The 20534-nt window shown below is 37.7% G+C and overlaps 1 protein-coding gene across 3 annotated transcripts in view; it reads right to left on the bottom strand.

The window, feature by feature from the left end:
* Positions 1-20534, bottom strand: part of PRRG1 (proline rich and Gla domain 1) — an 80251-nt gene that overhangs the window by 35478 nt on the left and 24239 nt on the right. For all 3 annotated transcript variants that reach the window (XM_032476138.1, XM_032476140.1, XM_032476139.1), the window contains exons 2-3: positions 19879-19929; positions 2203-2363 (exon numbers count right to left, since the gene is read on the bottom strand). In XM_032476138.1, coding sequence (XP_032332029.1) covers positions 2203-2363; positions 19879-19888 — 171 coding nt within the window. In that variant the 5' untranslated portion in view covers positions 19889-19929. The remainder of the gene's footprint in view (positions 1-2202; positions 2364-19878; positions 19930-20534) is intronic.

Here is a 20534-nt window from a genome sequence, read left to right as displayed (position 1 = left end):
TGGATGGATAGATGGATGGATATAAACGTTTCCCTCCTCCCTATTATGATATGGATATTGCAACTGTGAAACCACTGTATGTGTGTTGCAGGACTGAGCAAATGACTTAATATATTGATGTTACTGGGAGTCAGGATTCTCATTGTGGAAAATTATCTGCAAAGAATGTCTATATCTCGTCCACAAATGTAGAATGGGGAAAACAAAGAAGAACCTTGAGTAGTGTTGGAATTAGAGATTAGCAGGATGAACTTGCAATTCCATACACACAGACAGGCACATATTTTTTTAATGCGTGTAATTTTCCTAGCTCTGTTGCCTGAAGGCCCAGAGCCATGGTACTTTCACAGCAACAAGAACACTCTAGCTCTGGGATCAACCAAGACTGCGGAGAGAAACAGCCAATTCCAAGGCTGGGTCAGGAATGCATCAGATCATCCTCGAACACCTTTGTTGGGCCAGTTAAAAAGTGCTCAAAAAAATGATAGGGACATGTCAAAGAGACAGAGAAGCCAGTTTGAAGACACTTCTATTAGCCAAATCTGAGATAATTTGATCACAACATTGATAGTAATGGATTATAACTCATTGAATAAAGTAACCTATGAAAGATATAGAGAGATCAAGGGACAGTTCCTGCCCACAGTGGAATGCCTACAAACATACATAGAACGATGGAGTCAGAAGTTCACATTTAGCATTATATTAAACTATACTTTAACTGATTCAGTCAAGAATTATCAACAGCAGGCGTTAAAACTAGTGAACAGAAGTTTGGTGGAGAAGAGAGTATGTACATAGTTTCAGGTATATTCCCACTAAAGTACCGACCTTTCCTTTAAAGGAGAATGATAAGCAGGCTGAAAAGTCATTAGCTTTATGAAAACCACAGTTGAGTATCTAAAATTTGTATTTTTTGAAAAACATAATATCAAAAACTGAGTCTTATTTAAGTACCTGAGGCAGTTTTTATTAAAAACTGCATGCGACAAAGAACTATTTATAAGCACTATTTATACTATAGTCCGAATGTTCTTATTAAAAAATTATCTATGTACTAAAAATAAGCCAGAATGAGAAATAGAAAAATTATAAATCTGATGGTGTTAAAAATTCAAGTGATCTTATTCATTTCATGTTTTTACTATATTGTCAATTTCTCTATAATGAACATGTATTAATTTTATAAGAAGAAAAAATATGTAAAATAAAACAAGCAAGGAATAAGCAGATGCAGAAGAAAAAAGCTGGAAAGAAAGAAAAACCCCAACAGTGCTGTGAACAGTGCCCTGTGATAACATGGTGGGATTATGGATGATGTCTTCTTTTCCCTATTTTTAACTGTGGAATTTGACTTAAAAACTATGATGCTCAGTTTACCATTTTATAAACTGATTTTGTCTTTGCTGTGCACAGTGGAATCTAGCACAGCTGCCTCTCAAATCATCTCTTCTTGAACTCCTTCCTCTTACCCCCTGGATCCTTCTTTACCTAACAAGAGCACAAAGGTCCTTTCTTTAAAACATCTACATCTACTGCTCCTGAGATTATTTGATGTCCCTTTAGCACATCTGACATCACTCATCTCCATGCAGTGCTACTTTCCCAGCTGGGGCACAGGAATGGACCGATCTTCACAGAACGGCTGCCTCTGGTAACGTCACTGCCAAGTGTGAAGCGGTTCCGAAGACGGCACACCCCTGCCTGGTGCCGTCTCCTCCCCGTTCTCCTTGAACAGCACGCAGTTCAGAGGAAAGAGAGATGAAGGAGTCTTCTCAGAGCGGGCAGGGAGTTCACATAGTCTTTTCTTTTGTAGGAGAAGAAAAATGTTTTAAAACGGGGTCAGAATCTATAAGTTTCTCCTGCACTTTCTCTCTCATCCCGCAGGACAAGGTGAAGATGGGATCTAGAACTTTCTGAACAAAGCCTCACGGGAAACAACTGCCGCCCCCTGGCCAGGATGACCAGTCTCTCAGCTCGGCGGGTCCTATGGAAACGGGGCCCTCAGAGATGGAGCAGCACGCAGGGAAGTGGACCTCACTCCCCGACCCTCGGGGCATTTTAGTCACAGGCCATGTTCAAGAGTTCTTGGAGAGGGTAGTTTTTAACTGACAGCAACGCATACAATTTGGGAGTGCAAATACACATCACAAAGGTAGGCAAATCTGTGGACATTTTAAAAAAAACTGCCAATATACTTACAGTTTTCTCATTATTTTCGAAAGCTTCTCTTGCTTCTTCAAATGTGCAGACTTCTTCCTTGCATTCACGCTCAATGTTGCCCTGTCTTATCTCCTCAAAAAGTCCATTAGCTCTTGGGTAGCGTTTTAACACTGAGTTGGCTTTTTCTCCTGTGAGGAAAACTAAAAAGAGATATAATAATAAGTATAAAATTATAATTAAAAAGACATGTAGAAAGTTACTATGCAAGGTGAAATCTGCTAGACGCTCTTTAGAAAACAGAGCCAACATCCTACACCTCTTCCCTGGCTCAGTGACGAAACGCTCGGCTCTAAACCACATCTGCTGTTCTCCTCCTCATGTGAGGATGTCCTTTCAGTAGCAGTCGCCCTGGGCAGGGACAGTGACATGATTAACTACGTTATCTCCAGACATTAGCACATTCCTGCCAACCATGGGGGTTTAAATATAGCATAATACTGATAGCAGCACTCAGACTTGTTACTGCAGGAGGAGCCCCTGGCATTCTGCTGTCAGACAGCAGCAGCCAAACCAAAATCCAGCCTCTGGACCATCAGTCTTTGTCCCCCTCCCTCAAAAGAAATAAAACTCCAATTGACCTTCTAGAAGCCCAGAGACCCTTAGTTGTATAAAAAGACAAGATGACAAAATATGAAGAAATTAAGATAAATTTGGCCCTAATTTATTCGAAGGAGTATTAATAATAATTTTGTTCTACATGCACATAAGTTAAATATATCATGACACTTTAATATATTCAACCCATTTCAATGTCCTTCAGAAAAAGATTCTTCTGCACGACTTATAGAGGCATTTTATATAAACATTCAAAATGCACATTTATGATACCCAGTAAAATAAGGCAACAGTTATATGCATACTCATGAGAAATTGTTTTTATTTTTACATACAGATTCATTTTAAACTACACTTCAATTACATTTTTCTTAAAGTGTCATGCCTGTCTGGAGAGATAAACAGAATGCTACCAGAATTTAACCTTTGCTAATCCAAAGAAATTAGAAAATTCCCTAATCTTAAAGACTTCTAACATGAGGGACGGCACATTACAGATCCTTCAGGATGTTTTAAAAAAAAAAAAGTCCTCATGCAAACGATCTTTTGAAGTAAAAAACAGTAAGTGCTCTTTTAAAAAGGGCAACAATAGCAATGAATTTAAGGTTAACCTCATTTATGAAATGTATATTTCACTTGATAGAAGATACGGATTCATTACTTAGGATTCTTAAAAATATCCAGTGGATAACAGTTACATGGCTACACTGAAAACTAGTTGACCTTCCAGAAGTGCTTCCTTCCTCCTGTACCTCAGAAGGGTGCCCATCTATAAAAATGAATCACACAGTCATCAATTATCATTCGAAGAAATCTTAAAAAATAAAAAATAAAAAGGTGCTGCAGAATTGGAGAGTAACACTGGAATTTTCTATCAGTGCTTTTCACCGTTCTGCAGCATCGGAATCCCCCGCTGGGCTTACTGTCACACATACTGCTGGGCCTGCCTCCTAGAGTTTCTGACGCTGCAGGTCTGAGGCAGGGCCAAGGAGCCGCACTTCTCGTAAGTCTCCAGGCACTGCTGGGACTGCTGGTCCCACTACCGCAGTTTGAAACCAATACTCAAATGTGAGCTGCTTAGAAAACTAGTACTGAGGAAGGTGTGTATGGAATGCTGGGATTAACACATTTAAAAACATCTTCTACTGCATGACTTTTTAGGGCCTTTTACACATATTTAATGTATTTGTAAATTTCCAGGAAAGGAACATGACACAGTATTTACCGTATTTATTTGACTATGGAGCCTTTCTTTAGAAAACATTTCACTGAATTAACAACTTCCTAGCCATTGGTCTTATTTATGCCAATGACAAATAATTCTCTTCCATATAATAGGCCAACTAATACAGGAAGACAGTAACTGATTTTCCTTAAGGCTCCTCTTTTCTAGGATAAACATGCCTAGCTCCTTCATCTGTTGGCCACATAAAACAGACAGGAGTCTCTGCATCTCAGAAAATACTGTATCCTATACTGAGTGTGGTCTGAAAAGTACAAAACTGATCAGGATTGCCTTCCTTGTTTTTAAACACAAGAGACATGTCAATAAAGTCTAATATATCCTTGGCTTTTGTGAGATTTTTCTTGAAAATAAGCCAATCAATAATATATTTTAAGCTTTTAAGAGGGAAAAAACCTAAATTCTCCTAAGAGAAAATGTTATATGCTATCTCTATGGAAAAGGGAGTCAAGGAAAGCAGCTAACTCTTGAAACCAGAAAGTAGGCTAATTCAGGAGGTTTAACAACTATAAGGTAATATATAGCAAGACACAGCTCTTCTAATCCCAGTCCAATCAAATAAGAGCATTCCACAGACACCTTCAGATTATTTCTTGTACTGGGAGGCAAAATGATGTAAATTGAGAACTCTAAATGGAATAAGCTGGCAAGTAGATTTTATCTCAATTAGAAGATACCAGCTGAGTAAGAATCCAACCAGTAGGAAAGATACTGCTACAGATTAGTTGTGTCTGTCATATATTAGGGAATAGGAAGCTGTGGCAGGTTATTTGCCAGGCCTCATCAAAGTAATTTGGAAAGCTAATGGGTGATGCCAAAATTAGGATTCCTTCAATGTAGAAACAAAATAAAAGGGAAGATAGCAGCTTGAACCTATACAATAAGATCAGACTATTTCTTCCTAAAACAGTGGGCAATTTCTATGATGCAAGGACTTGTGTTTGGACTTCTAAAACTAAAGCAGTGATGTTTGAAACTAAAGCTGACCACTTCCCTCTGCCTCCTCTTCCTCAAATTGTGAGTTAGCCCACAGCTGTCCAGAATCATGTGTATGCCTACATCAGAGACAACATAATGTGACAAGTATACAGAATGTAAATTTACTCTGAGAACACAACACTGAGGTGTATTTCAAACGTGTTCTTTTCTCATTAAAGGAAATAAAGAAAAACCTAAACTGATTTCTTTAGATTCAGTTAGTAAACACCCTTACTAAAGAAAATATTTAAACTCTAAGGCTGATAAACATATACAATAACAAAATAAGTGTATTAATTCAAAAAATGTAACTACTTTTTCTTAATTTCGACATAAATACCTCTCACCCATGCTTTCTTTGCAAAAGAAAATAAAAATAATGAAGTAAGATGGCTTTGCAAGTAACTCCCTAAAGAACTAACTTAAACCAAAATATATAGCTATATTCTTTCAATTCATTGCAGGATACTAAAACTTATATTTTAGTGCTAAAAATTTTATCCAGGTGAAGTAATGTCCATACGTTCACTGAAAAACAGCAGATGATAAGGCCTGCAAATTAACAGCCCACTTGGAAAATCTCTACTCCAATTATCTAATCAGTTCTCTCATCTTGGGTCTGAATTCACTAACAGAGCCATTATTTAAAGTTGTGAATCTTTACATTTTTCTTTTAAGTGAACAAAATTCTTTTCCTTAGGACATATTTGCCAAACATAGACTATGTACAATGAGATCATGACAAGTCACAAAGATATGTAGGAGATGGCCTTTGCCCTCAAGGTTCTTCAGTGCGAGAGATAATGAAGATAAAAGAGATACACAAAGAACACTAATGCAAGATGGAACAAGGTAGTTGCTCTTTAAGGTCAGAAGGCAGGCATATTTCTCCTGGGTACGTGTGTTTGGGGGTGAGAGAGGGACCTGGAGACGGGCTCATGAAAAGTGTATTTGGGCTGGCCTTTTAAACATTGGCAGTGCTGGGACATTCAAAGATGGTGAGGAAGCACATCCTAGGGAAACAAAACAGTGATTGAGGGCCTGGAACGGAATAAACTAAGGGCCATAGATAAGGAACAGTGAGCTGGTCAGTAGGGCCAGAGTACAACATTCAAAAGAGGAAGAGAGGGAAAGGAAACCAGAAAGGGGCCAGTAGCCATGTCATGGAGGCACTTAATGTTAGGCTAAGATATTTAAACTCTTTGAGAGCATTCAAGATTTTAGACTGATACTTTGTGGAGAATAACCTAAAAAAATATGTATGTACAACAGATTCGGGGGTAGGATGAGGAGAACATGGAGGGATAAAGGCCAGGAAAAAGGCTACTTACAATGGACCAGGTTAAGAAATAATGAGATCATGCATTAGAATGGTGGCAATAGGAAAGGAAAGAAAGGGACAGATGTGAAAGATATGGCTATTGGGTGACTTCTCTGGCCACTACACCTATCATGTATCTTATTCTTTAGTTAAATCAAATCTTACCATTCTCCAAATAGACTCATATGCCTCCATAATTTTGTACCTAATATTTCCCCTACCTAGGAAACGCCTATTCCATTCAGATGTAACATCCTCTAAAACCCTCGAGTCTACTCCCCACTCCATTAGACAGAGCTGCTGTAGCTGCTCAGTATTTATGTATACTTCAATTACAGCAATTAACTAAACTGTATTATAATTTTTGGTATGGCTATCTGGTTCCCCCTCAAGACTATAAGCTTCTTGAGAGCACAGCCCATATATTATTAATACTTTGATCCAACCTCTTTAATAATACCTGGGAAAGAACTTGGTACAGAACAAGATTCACTAAGTGAACAACAAAGGAAAAGGTAGAATGGGAGAAACCTGAAAACTGAACAACTAGAAGCTGGGAAGCCATGGACCTCGCCTCTAATTATGTAGTAGCACCGCAAACTTAATGTAAGATTGTGAAATAAATATATTTACAGCAAAGTTGCTAGTGAGACAGCACCTGAATATCTTTTAGCAAGAGGAACTATTTTTTTTGAAATTTGTAGAATCCTCCTATTTATGCCCCCCTTGAAGCACAATTTCTTTTTGTTGTTTTGAAAGAACCACTGACTTCCCCTAATAGTATGTAGAGGAGTAGCTGGAAACTTACTGCTGTGGGAAGAGGGTCGAGCCAGATGCCCTTTGGCTTTGCAAGGAACCAGCACCTTGGCTCCCCAGGGCACTGCAGCAAATTCATGGAGGATGTGCGGGGTATTTTACATTTTGGGAGGAAATGCGTTGATACTCAACATCTGTTTAGACATCACACAAACTATTACCTTAAGGTAATTCACGGTTTCATCATTCGATAGTTCTACATTCCTTTTCTTTGGGAAGCCGGATTTTCGGCTAGTGATTAAAGAAAACAAGTGCTGTGTTTGAGGAGTGTGAAGATTCGAGAAGTTGTGCAGTGCCCAACAGGTACACACATCCCCATTAGTAACTGCATATCTTTTTAAGATAGAAATACTGAAACAAAGTGAGTCACACGAATTTTTTGGTTTCCCAGTGCATACAAAATTTATGTTTACACTGTACTATAGCCTACTGAGTGTACAATAGTGTTGTCTTAACAAAAACTACATATATACCTTAATTTAAAAAATTCTTTACTGCTAAAAAAAAATGCTATCACCTGACAGCATGGGATTGCTACAAACCTTCAATTTGTAAAAAACACAATAATGCAAAGCACAATAAAGTGAAGCACAATAAAAGGAGGTATGCCTGTATTATTTCTTCAGATGGCCACCAAGCTGTCTGGAGATAGATAGATACACACACACACACACACACCTATTAAACTGTCTGGACCTAATTATTTAATAAATGGAACTATTAGGTATTTCTTTTGGTCTATGGCTACTATGAAAACAGAGCACTGCAACAACTAAGGGCACTGTAAACTAGAAAGTTTGGAAAACTCTGATCTAGGGGGTCTGGAGACTGATGGAGTCTTGCCACTGCTCTCCCAAATCCATCTGGGACACCAAGCTTCAAGGGACTGGGAAGTTCCTTCTCCAAGGAAGGAAACCAACATCCCTTTTGACAGTTTAAAGTTACTAAAACCTGTCAAATGGGTTATTGTGGCCCTGACAACAACTGGCAGGAAAAGAATACAGTGTACTCCCCTACAGCAGCCAGTCACATCACTCAGCCATAGGGTTATCCTAAGCTCGCCCTTAATTATCCACTTCGGTTCTGGCAACTTGCCTGGGGAAGGGCTAGGGAGATGAAAATTGCAACAACAAGGGCACTAGAAAGCTGCAGCACTGGGCAGTCAGGCCTGCTAGACTATGGAGTGAGCACAGGTGAGTGAAATGCGGAGTAGAAAGGTGCCCTCCTCTTGTCCCAGCACTGCTGGAAATTACTGCCAGCCCAGCCAGGGCAACCTATGCCTCAGTGACTAAAGTGACTCCTCTACTGTCCTTGGAACTGTTCCGAGTACTGGAAAGCCTGGCTTGGGCGCCCTGGTTTTGAGGTAACACTATATGCTGGCAGTGGCAGCGAGAGCGCCAAGAGCAAGAGAGAATAGAGACTTTCTACGAATGTATCCAGCACTCCATTATCTTTCCCCAGTGCCAGAGGCAGGGTGTGCTGCCCTAGACCTAACGTGCAACCCCAGAGTTCTTGAATTTCCCACGGGAACAGGGTTGGTCAGGGAAGGAAGAAAGACATTCTTGTATTACCAGGGGCTGCGGCTGATTCATTTGAGTAACAAACGTAATCTCATTGGCATCCCAAGTTTGTTAAGTGGTAAACATCAGTTACACATTTAGAAAGTAAGAAAGAGAGCTGTTAGAGCAAACAGCTACGTGAGGAAAGCAAAAACCCTGAGCTTTCCTTCCTCATCTGTAAAACTGGAATAACAGCACCAACCTCATAGTTATAAATGAGGTAATGGACAAAAGTGCTTTGCTCAGAGCTTGCGGAAGAATGGAGCTCAATAAACAATGGTCTGACTTGTCAATGTCATGCTGGCAGTTATTCCATGAAGGGAAAAACAAGAGATTTATCAAGATGATAAAAAAAATGCATAGAAAATAAAGAATAAATGATCAAGGAAAGGGTTAACTAGCAGTGAGTTTGCCTATTTAATTCCAGCGATGCCTGGAAGTCTGGTCCCCTTGGTCAAGTTTGGGATGAAATGTACTAGCTTTATAAAGTGCTGTTTAAAGCCTAAAACTCCCTTAGGCGCTCTACCAGCTTGCCTACACTGTTTATTGCAAATGTATAGATTGATAGTCTGCACTGATGGTATGTAGCCTACTTTCAGCTATATGACCACTGGGTATCAAATCTCAGTAACCTTGTGCCTAGGCTCCCTGGAGATCAAACTTATCTTGCAGGTTCACAATCAGAAAACAAAGCATGTCTTGTGTGACTAAAAATGGCCTTAGGAGCCATCTTTCTCCTGCAGCACCATACCTTTGGCCATTATTAAAGCCTTGTGAGAATCTCATAGGTCCTTTCAATTATCTAATGTTGAATAGTGGCTACAATATACTTTACGAATGATTTATAAATATTTTGGAGATATCATTAACTTTAAAAATTTCAGAAATTCTTCAGAATGTGATTTAAGGACTATTTCTGTTCCTTATTTAGAAGGACTTGATTTTGTAAGAAAGTCACTAAGAAGCATCCTTTAACATATCTTATATGCTTACTTCTATTCAATTTCGGTCAAGTTTATGTTGATAGCCTATCATTAGGATTTTAACAATAGATTACAAAGAAGCTTTTAAGGACAGATTAAGAAATGAAAATTATACACATGATATATATGTTTAGAGAATCCTGAATGAGTAGCTATAACAAAATACACTAAATTATTTTCTATTAATGTTTGGGTTATTTGATAGTTCAGATAGCTAGTCAATATTGATGCAAAAATTACTCAGATAAACCCAGTCTCATAAACTCAGAAACAAAAGATGATCAGGGTCATGCATTATAACTTATCTTATGTTTTACCTACGGGGACGCCCCAGCTCCCTCAGACTAATCAAGGATCAATGTATTTAACCTTCATCCTGGCTATAAGGCTTGAAAGCCTAACTGCACATTAAAGCTGAGAAGTAGAAGGAACTAGGGGTGGGCAGAACTAGATCCACAAACTGACAGCAACAAGAAGTGAAAGCTGATTACTCTGAAAACAAGGGAAAAGGGAGATAGACGATAAAGAGGTAAAGCGATAGAGATAAATAACCCACTGAGGGTTATTTAGAGTAGGTTCTAACCCCACTCACACTGACAGCTCCGAAAGCTGTTAAGTGGCAATGATTATATTCAGAATGGTGAACCTGAGTCACCAAGAAAGGACCAAATGATGTTCATGATACTGTTTAGGAAGGCAGTAAGTTACATGATCTATTTTAGAACTATTTCCCTAAAAATAGGTTTTAAAAAACTTTTTAAAACAAATTAAAAAGGTCAGCATCAGCAATCGGCAAAATGTATTTTTTCAGATGGAAATTTTGTTCCTAGACAGTGTTGTGTAAATGTTGCTGTACCAGAGAATGAAACCATAATGAGCCCACACGCTAACCGCGAAACAGTTTTTCTCTTCTGAATAAATCTCTAATATATTGTTTAGTTGTGAATTTCTCATAAAACGCTGCAGAAGATGGTAAGCTATCCACTTATTTGAGCCTTCTGTTTGTCATGTGAAAACTGCCTTTTCAGACTATCTTGTTGACGTCTAAGAAAGACCATATCCATTCACCACTTTCACCAACCCTGTACAGAGACAAATGAAACTGCGGGAGAAGAGAAGAGTGTGGTACAGTGAAAAGGTCTTGAATTTGTAGTCAAGTATGTGGATTCTTGTCCAGCTCTGGCACTAAACTGACTGCAAGATTCTGCATTTGTTGCTTAATTTACTTGGGCCTGTCTCCTAATCTGTGAAGCTAAGACACTGTATGTATATGATTCCTTAGATCCTTTCAGTTGTAATTGTGAAATTTTACAGTTGGAAAAAGTTTTAAGTGGGAGTACTGTATCCTATCCAAATTCTTTTGGGAAATGAATATACTATTTTTCAGCTAAGCAACCACCATCCCCTAAACCAACAATAAAAGCAAACAAGAAGCAAAAATCCACAAGACACCCTCCCCATCCAATCCTGTGCTCAGATTTATATACTACTAAAAAATAATCCTATGAAGTGTCACACTCATAATTCCTTGTTTTCTTGCTTCTAAGCTATTTTGATGCTATCATTTACTCAGTTGTGCATGCATACAGTGACTTCAGGGTTCTTTCTGCTGAAATGGATATTAAATAGGTATTTCTTATCACAGACTACTGGGCATAACTTTCCCTAGAAAAACAGGTCTCACTAGAATTCTAAAGTGGCATTTCACTTACTAAAACACAAAATTATGCAAAATAACAAAATGATATTTGGATCATCTTCCTATTACTTAGGGAGGTGGAAAAACTAGAGTATTTCCCAATTGCATTTCACCACTGTAACCTATTTGTGGAAATTAAAGATTAATTTTTTCACAGCAGGTAGGTTTACAATTCAGAATTTACTATATGGTGGTGCTCATGTGCCCAAACAGGTTGAAATTAACTTATACCTTAGTTAGTATTCCATGTAGTATATATTTTCACAGGAAATTAGGAAGCTGAAATCCATTCAAGAACTGAGATACTTTAAAAAAATTTGAAGTTACAGGATTGAGCTAGTGAAAGTGGGGAGTCTCAGGGTTTGAGAGAAGAAATAACTGTTATTAATATCTTTAATACCCTGAACCTGCTCCCTAAGGACAATGTAGTGGTTATGATCATGACCTAAGACTTTAAAAAAAGATCTCTTTGTGCTAACAGAGGTATGCAATGAAATGCTAAATGATATAACAGGCAGGTTTCCGGGAATAAGTGTGGAGAAAATGCCAGAAATGGATTTCTATAAGAGAGAAGACAAAAGAGGTAATGTACGTCTATAAAGACAATATTCTTTAAAAACAACAAAAAATGGTTCTCCCCCAGAGTGAGTCTTACTAACACAACATGGTTTTCTTAAAAGCCAAATTTTACATCATATATTCAGATGTCTCTTGTCTAATGATTTTATGCTTCATAAGGAATAATGAGATAGAAATGATGTACTAGAATCTCCCACAAAGGAAGGCAAAAGGCCAAACTTTCTTCGAAGGGATTCTACAATTTATAACTCCTCCTTATCAAAAAGAATTCTTCATGAAATGGTAGATAAGAATAATCAAGTTACTAGCAATTTACAACAATTGATTTAAATGTAACACATGACATTTATGGACTACGGGCTGTGCCTTACCCACAGGAAACAAATAAATATGGACTTAGAAAATGGTCTAATTTGCACAAAATTAAGCACACAGTCAGGTAGAATCGCCAAAACGGTGGAATTTCAAAGATGAGTATTTCTCCTATCACTAGTGCCTCAACTACTATCTGTCACGATATCATTTGTCTTAGAGTTTACAGTTGTTACAACCATAACACTTTGTAGTTTATGGTCCTATTTACACTGGTTACAATTCTGTCCCGTGTGGAAGAATATGGAAACAACTACAACTAATAATCACCATTTAATGGGAAGAAAGACAGGTAGATAGAGTCAGCAAATAAGAAATATGGTTTTATATACATAACTCTATGTTACAGTGAATGCCTTACAAGCTATCAACATAGTATGATATTATCTATGTGCTAGTTAGCTGTAATCTAGACTCTAGGAGCAGATAATTGTCCTATTAGAATACATACGACATTTAATCAAAAAGCTTCATTTCAGAGGTGGCTGTTCAGATAGTATTCTGCTATCTTCCTCTTCTGTGCACAACAGCAGAGTGTAATGGATTTAAGAAATGGAGTCTCACTGACAAATTAGTGTCTTTGTAATTAGCACATGATTTTCAGAAATGATTTTTTTGCTGAAGTCAATGTTGTTTATAGGTGAATTGGTTCTAGAAATGATAATAGTATTCGAACTTTTGCTTGCTCCATCTGCAGGGGAGGTACTGTATACCAGGAGTACTCTGTTGTCTAAAGGGGTCCCTTCTCTCACAGTGGGTCCTCTCAGGGACCCCTTTAGAAAAGCTGTGGGCTTCACTGAGCACACCAGAAACCACTGATCCATCTCAATCGCTTTATTTTACTGACAAGAAACTGACATCCAGAGGTTAAGTGACCTATCCAAGGACACAGCTTCTTGATTATAGGACCAGGACTACACCTCAGTTTCTAGAACCATAAATGGAAGAAATTTTCACATACTCAGGTATGAGGAAGTCATTCCGGCTGATACATGATTTAACTTGAATATTATGCTAAATAAAACAGCCTGTTTATGGCCTATGAAACATACTTTGTACACCTGCTTTAATCCTTACAGGGTGCACTGACCTGAAATAAAGAATGTCCATGTTAAAAGATAAGATTAAACAACTCCCTTCCTGGGTCACCAATGCTGGTCGGAACCTTTGATAAGACTCCCTTCCCAGGTACCAGGGTCATACTGACTTCCTGTGTACGTGCTGACTTGCTGCTGTTGTTTGAAACCTTGAAGAAATGGATCCCTGACTTCTTTGATGTTCTTTGTTCCAACAAGATACAAAGCTGTGCTGAAAATCATGCTACTCCAGAGTAGTTCCTCAGAGTTATCTGAGAGGCTGTCTCCTGGGCTATAATGCTTAGTTTGGCTCAGCTTTCTATTCCTATCATAGATTGGCTTATTGATGATTTCTGTCGACAACCATATACCTTTGTCCCTCAGTAGCTATGGGGGATTCATTCCAGGACCCCCTATGGATACCAAATTCCATAGGCGCTCAAGTCCCTTATGTGAAATGGCGCAGAATCTGCATATAACCTATGTACATCCTTACATATACTATAAATCATCTCAACATTACTTATAATACCTAATACAATGTAAATGCTACATAAATACTTATAAATACAATGTAAGTGGTATGTAAAGAGTTGCTGACACACAGCAAATTCAAGTCTCACTTTTTTGAACTTTCTGGAATTTTTGCTTTTTTCCAATATTTTTGATCCACACTTGGTTAAACCCATGGATGTGGAACCCACAGATACAGAGGGCTGACTCTAATCCTCTTCTTTAGACTCAAATTATTTCTATGAAAAACATCATAATATGTTAATTATGGCTTATCTCTAAAAATTTCCTTTCCTTTATTCTCAATCAGTGGGTTCTTTTCTTAAATCAGTGGTTTTCAATCTTGGATAATTTTGCATCTCAGGGAACATTAGGCAGTGTCTTGATACATTTTTGGTTGTTACAACTTGGAGGGGTAGGTGCCACTGGCATTTAGTGGGGAGAGGCCAAGGATGCTGCTGAACATCTTACAGTGCAGAGGACAGCCCCCCACAACAAAGACTTATCTGGCCCAAAATGTCAGTATTCACTCCTACATACATGCCCCAAAGAATTGAGAACGATAGTTAAACAAAAATTTGTACATCAAGGCTTATAGCAGCACCATTTACAATAGCCAAAAGGTGGGAAGGACCTAAACGTCCACCACCTGATGCATGGATAAGCAAAATGTAGTATATTCATACAATGGAATATTACTCAGCCACAAAAAGGAATAAAGTACTAATACAACAATGGATAAAACTAAAAAAAAAAATTATGCTAGTGAAAAAAGCCAGGCACAAAGGGGCACATATTTTATTATTCCATTTATATGAAATATCTAGAATAGGTAAATTCATAGAGATCAGATCACAGGTTGCCATGGCCTAGGGAGCGGGAGAAATAGAGACTGATTGCTTAATGGGTACAGGGTCTCCCTTAGAGGTGATAAAAATGTTTTGGTACTAGACAGCTGCACAACACTGTGAATGTATTAAATGCCACTGAACTGTACACTTCAAAATGGTCAATTTTATGTTATATGAATTTTTTTTGCCTACATTATGTGTTTTGCCTCAATTAAAAAAAAATGTCAATAGTGCTAACCTTGAGAAACCATTCTAAACTGTACCAAAGTGATTTTCTTCTTGAATGGGTAAAAGGCAGAGAGGATTGCATTAAAAAAAAAAAAAAAGCATGATCCTTAAACAGCTAGTTAGCTCATTTTTTTTCTGATGGAAAAGACTTGCCAGGAAAAAATAATGGCTGCTATCAGGCCCAAGCAGATTTGTTTTACTGTTATAAAATTATGAAGCTAGATAAGGGTTTACAATAAATTGGTGACATCATCTAAACTGTAGAGGCATGAATATACTACTGTAATAGAGACTCAGATTTAATATAGGCCAGAAAATGAAATAATTGTCTTTAAATGTGTGCCTTCACTTCAACTGTAAACCAGGGAGCTGTCAAATAAAATTAGGCACTACATTATGAGACAGTCACTTTACAAGGCTTGTCAGTTTGAACACTCATTCCCTGTTTGAAAATATGGAGCTGTATGCTCAGAATTAGAGTTTAGGATTGGTCTCAACTGAGCAGTAGTTCAGCAATGAATCAAAGAGCTTAGAAACTTACTGTGGTAGCTGTAAACCATCTTTCCTTTCATTAAATTTTGATAAGTGGAGGGGACATGTTGGGTTCATTGAACTAAAAGAGCCAAGCACATCCAGGGATGCAAAGGAATGATGCTGCTATGCTTTAATTAAAAAAAAAAAAAGACTAACTGGTACCTCTGTCACTGATTCTCTATAGCACAATAATATGTCCATGTATACTAGGACATCACGGGCATGTTACCACTAAGTATGGAAAATGAAGATGGAAACTGACTTTTCAGATTAAGTATTTATAGATCTAGGACTTCCTTCTAGGCTAGGTAAAAGATATTTCCAAAGACTAAATACTGAAAGAGGAGAAACAGGAAAAATGCTAAGGTATCTTTACATTTTTATTTTAGTTATTCTCCACAAATAATACATGTCTGCTTGCGATCAATCAGCTATTCCAGATATCGTTTCCTATACAACAAAGCAAAATTTGTTTGAAGATTCATGGCTAAATGTTATTCTTATTTTGTAAAAGAGGAGTAGGAACATCTTGTGGTTTGCTGTTATTGAGAAAACATGATGAATTTCTTCCAGAAGTTTTTTTTAAAGAGAAGACAGTGAAGTTCTGTATCAGTAATTGCATATTAGACTAATAAATACCATAAATTGCTGCTATAGCACTTAAAAGCACACAGTAAGAGAAGTGTGTTCTGACAGGAAAAAAATCAGATGGAAAATAGGTATGACTTAAAAATCAAATTCTGCTCACTGTAACAAAAACAAGAGTTTGCTTGGTGGAGTACTGAGACTTGTCATTTTATCGTGAATGTACCAGCTATGCAGGGGGGTAATGTAAAGGTAGAATAAAGTTTTAATTTCCATCTCAAGATGATTACAGATAAATCTCTCTAGTATTAGGAACATATTTGGTGAGCCTATATGGACATACTTGTAAAATCCTCAAATTCTCTTCCTTGTGAAAATGTTAATTCTCTACTAAAATCTTATACATAATTTTATTTATACATGCTGTTCTTCTGTAACAGCATCTCCCCTTGTTGTCTCATACTATGCTGGCATTCCATGATGTATTCTTTGTGTTAAGAAAAACCACAAAGATAAAAACTTATCGATCAAGAAGGGTGAATTTCACCACAGAAATGGTATCTTAGGTCCCTTACTTTAGGCAGCTCCCACAGTGAGTTGTGCACAGCAAGCTTCTGAGTTGAATTAGCTCGTTATCTAGCTTGGTGACTGCCCGTCAGTGCTGCTGCCTTTGAAGTACTGCAGCCATGACCACCGCTGCCCAGAGGATTTTGATATTTGAGGCACTCCACTATCTGATACACATGTGTTTTAGCTGTTAGCATAAATGGTGATGAACAATGAGCCATTTCTCTTTGCCTATCTGTCCAGTCCACTGTGCTGTGAGAAATATATGATCATCATCATAGTTCTTAGACAATATTTTCTTCTATACTTTTCACAGCATCAGACAGATCCTAAGTTTTAATCAACTTTAAACACTACTGCTGACTAAAGGTATTCAGAACATGGTTTATTGGAAGAAAATAAAAACTGGATATGACATAAGGAGACCAAGGTTTGCCTTCTAAACTGAACTTTGGGTAAGACTCTCTCATGACCCTCAGTTTTATAAGATAATAATCCGTATTTACATCATAGGGTTCTCTTACTACTCAATTAAGATAATGTAGGAGAAATATCTATGAGTTATGAAATGCTCTACAGATACTTGTTAACAGCAAAATAAAGATACATTCTTAAGAGTACTAAATACTAAACCCTAACTCCGAACTCAGATATAGTAAATAGGATTTCAATGTCACATACAATGGACACTGATGGTGGCCTAATGAAAAATTAAATACACAAATCTGTTCCCATCCTCTGCCACCATTTTTAACTTTATGAATTTTTTCATGTCACAAAAATAAAAGAATGAGGCAGGGAGGATATAGCTCAAGTGGTAGAGCGCGTTCTTAGCATGCACAAGGTCCTGGGTTCAATCGCCAGTACTTCCTCCAAAAGTAACTAAATAAATAAACCTAACTACCTCCCCTCAAGGAAAGAAATCTAACAAAACGAAACAAAAGAACTTTCATAGGAGATTTCGTGTATAAAGGACTCCTTCAGTTTTCAGATCTGATGGTCAAACAAAAATAATTCTTAAAAAATAAAAATAAAAGAATGATTCCTCTAACACATATTTATAATTTCTTCATTCAATATCAAAGAATATTAAAAGAAATTCACCTCAATTAATTTCAATTTTTCACCCATACTGTATGGTTCCCTGGCTGTGTTCTTTGTTTTCATGGCTCCTTAATTAATGAGGCTAGTGCCATGTCTTTGTGATACTTTCCTCTGCTGTCCCTTTGTATGACACATTGAGCTATGTTTGTGAGAATCTGCCAAATTCATTAAAAACTTCATTGTATACTGCCAGAAAATAAAGAAAAAAGAGCACACAGTAGCATCTTTTTTTCCACTAACAGTGTCAGCAATTAACAAGTATAATCAGAAAAATGAAGCAAAGCTTAGAGAGTAAAGGATAGAATCTTTGAGATTCAGGATGTTAAGGACGTTTTTAAAGTGCCCAACACAGACAGTCAAAATGCTGCTATTACAAGCTTCCTTGTGTTTGTAAAAGTAGCATTTTCTTGGAAGCACCTTCCTTATCTCATCTCCAGGTTGGAAACATGCCCATCTTTGCAGAGTACATTACCAAGCCCTGTCCTTTAGCAAGAACTCTATTAATTGCCTGACAACTTACACAAATACTTGCCGGGGCACCCATTAAAGTAAGCACCTAATGATCTCCTTGCTGATGATCTGATAACCATTCTGAAAAGGAAGAGAAGAAACAGGAAGGAATGTGTTGCCCTATCTCAGTGCAGCTCTCTTCGCCATATGATCAGGATAAAATCCAATAATCAGAACATTCTCCAAATCCACCGGAAGCTTGAGAGGAGGTGAGGACCAAGCCATGATGAGTTACTCTGGAAGCTTCTGGCGACAGATGACTTGGAGTTAGCACATGGCATGGGTTAGTCCAGAACTTACCAGTTTTTGTTTAATTTATTTATTTAAAAAAATTTCTAAACTGTTAGAGATTGGTATCTTTTGCGAAGGTTGCAAAAGAACCAGAATCCCTGGGTAAGCTCTGGAGAAAACACACAAAAGCTAACTTGTCAAGGTTCAGGAATATATTTTCCATCCATAATCCTTGGGGCTGCCTACCAGTGCCAAGAGTGACGTGGGGTGAGCGAGATGCCTAGAGCATAAAACATAAGGAAACACTCTCGGTCACATGTACAACCCTAGTCTCAGCCCTGCTGCCTACAGAAGCATCTCAAATAACTTCATTTTAACTATTAAAAGACAGAACCAATGTAGATATATTCAGTAAGGACAGAAATGAGCAGATATCACCGCACTCTTCCATTGTATTTCAGAGTTCTCAACATGCTTTCATATGTATTATCACATTATGCCAACCACAATTTCCTGAGGCTAATAGTGCAGAATGTCATTAATCCCAACTCAGATGAACACACAAGTTTCGGGGAGCACTAGGATTTGATCAACATAGTAGAGACAGAGCTTGAATTCAGGCCTCTGGCTCTATGTCCAGTATTCGTCTCATTATACCACACAACACCAAGCCTTCCTCTGAGGTCCTTCATAACATCAGATTTTATGGTCTACATTGATTAGAATTATTTATGAAGTCATTGCAGTGGCTGTTTATTAACAACTTAAGAAAGAAATGACCTTAAATTTGTCTATTTCTCACTGCCCATATAATAGCCTTATGAGAAAGGAAAAATAAACAGACAGAATTCATCTAATGGTTCTTAATGCCAGGCTTTAACATTTTAGGTGAAACCAAAACCATTTATAAGTCAACCTTACAGATTAATTTTTTACTACTATCATTGGTTACATAGTACAGTCATATTTTTGTTTATGTTACCATCGACAAAGGCTTAGAAACCATTAGCAGCATATGGGTAACTTTGTTAAGAGTTGTAAAAAAGCTGTGATTAGGGCAGGTCTATACAGTATCAAGTTTGAGCCTTCTCTCCCTGTACTGAGAGATGTCCAGAAAAGAGGAGGGTTGGGGGGAGACTCTTTCCAGAGAGCAACATGTGATCTGATGCTCTTTCTCTGCACAGCCCTGCTTCAGACAAAACCTTTCTAACACTAACCAGAAAAGCAATTTAGGTGTCCACAAAAACAAAACAAAACAAAAAAACAACTTTGAGTTGCGAATCTAATTTCCTGGATACAGTGGATTAATGTGGAGAGCATCTCAATTATTTAAAAGTGAAGGGAAACTTACTTCTCCCCATGTTTTCTTGTGGTCTCCGGTAGGTCCCTGGATGATGATTCCCTGTACAAAATACAGCACATACACACAGTCAGATTCACGTTCTATTAAAGCTGATGTGGTCAACATGAGCATTTCATTTCAGTGCATTCCAATCTTGCCCCCTTACAGAAATGTTTTCTCCATCAGAAACAGACATCTAACCTCAGAGGACAGAAACACAGTATTCTGGAAGCATGGGCTCTGTATCAACTTAGTATGACCTTCTTTATCTGGCATTAGTTTCTGCAATTGCCAAATAAAAGCCATCAAATTGGTTACAGGGTTATCTCTTAGGAAGGCAGTAATATCAACAAAAAATGATGGACAAAAATGCCAACAGGCCTTGTTTTAATAATGAGGCTAGCATGTTATTAGTTTGCCTATCCTGGTTTCTCTTCAATGTCACTCTGTGATAAATCCAATGCCCTTTATGGTGTAACATTTTCCTGAATGGTGTCAAACATCAAATTATCCCTGCAGCAAAGCAGCCCACAGAGTTATTACCAATAAACAGTGTGAATCAATAACTATGAACTACTGACAACAGAAACTTGGAGGAAAAAAAACCACATACCACAAATGCAGGTGTGCATGGAAGAGCAGCAATTCTGTTTCTTTATGAAAAT

The sequence above is a fragment of the Camelus ferus genome, chromosome X (assembly GCF_009834535.1).
Source record: "Camelus ferus isolate YT-003-E chromosome X, BCGSAC_Cfer_1.0, whole genome shotgun sequence".
Taxonomy (NCBI): Eukaryota; Metazoa; Chordata; class Mammalia; order Artiodactyla; family Camelidae; genus Camelus; species Camelus ferus.
Note: the sequence above shows the minus strand (reverse complement) of the source record. Positions and strands in the feature narration are given on the sequence as shown.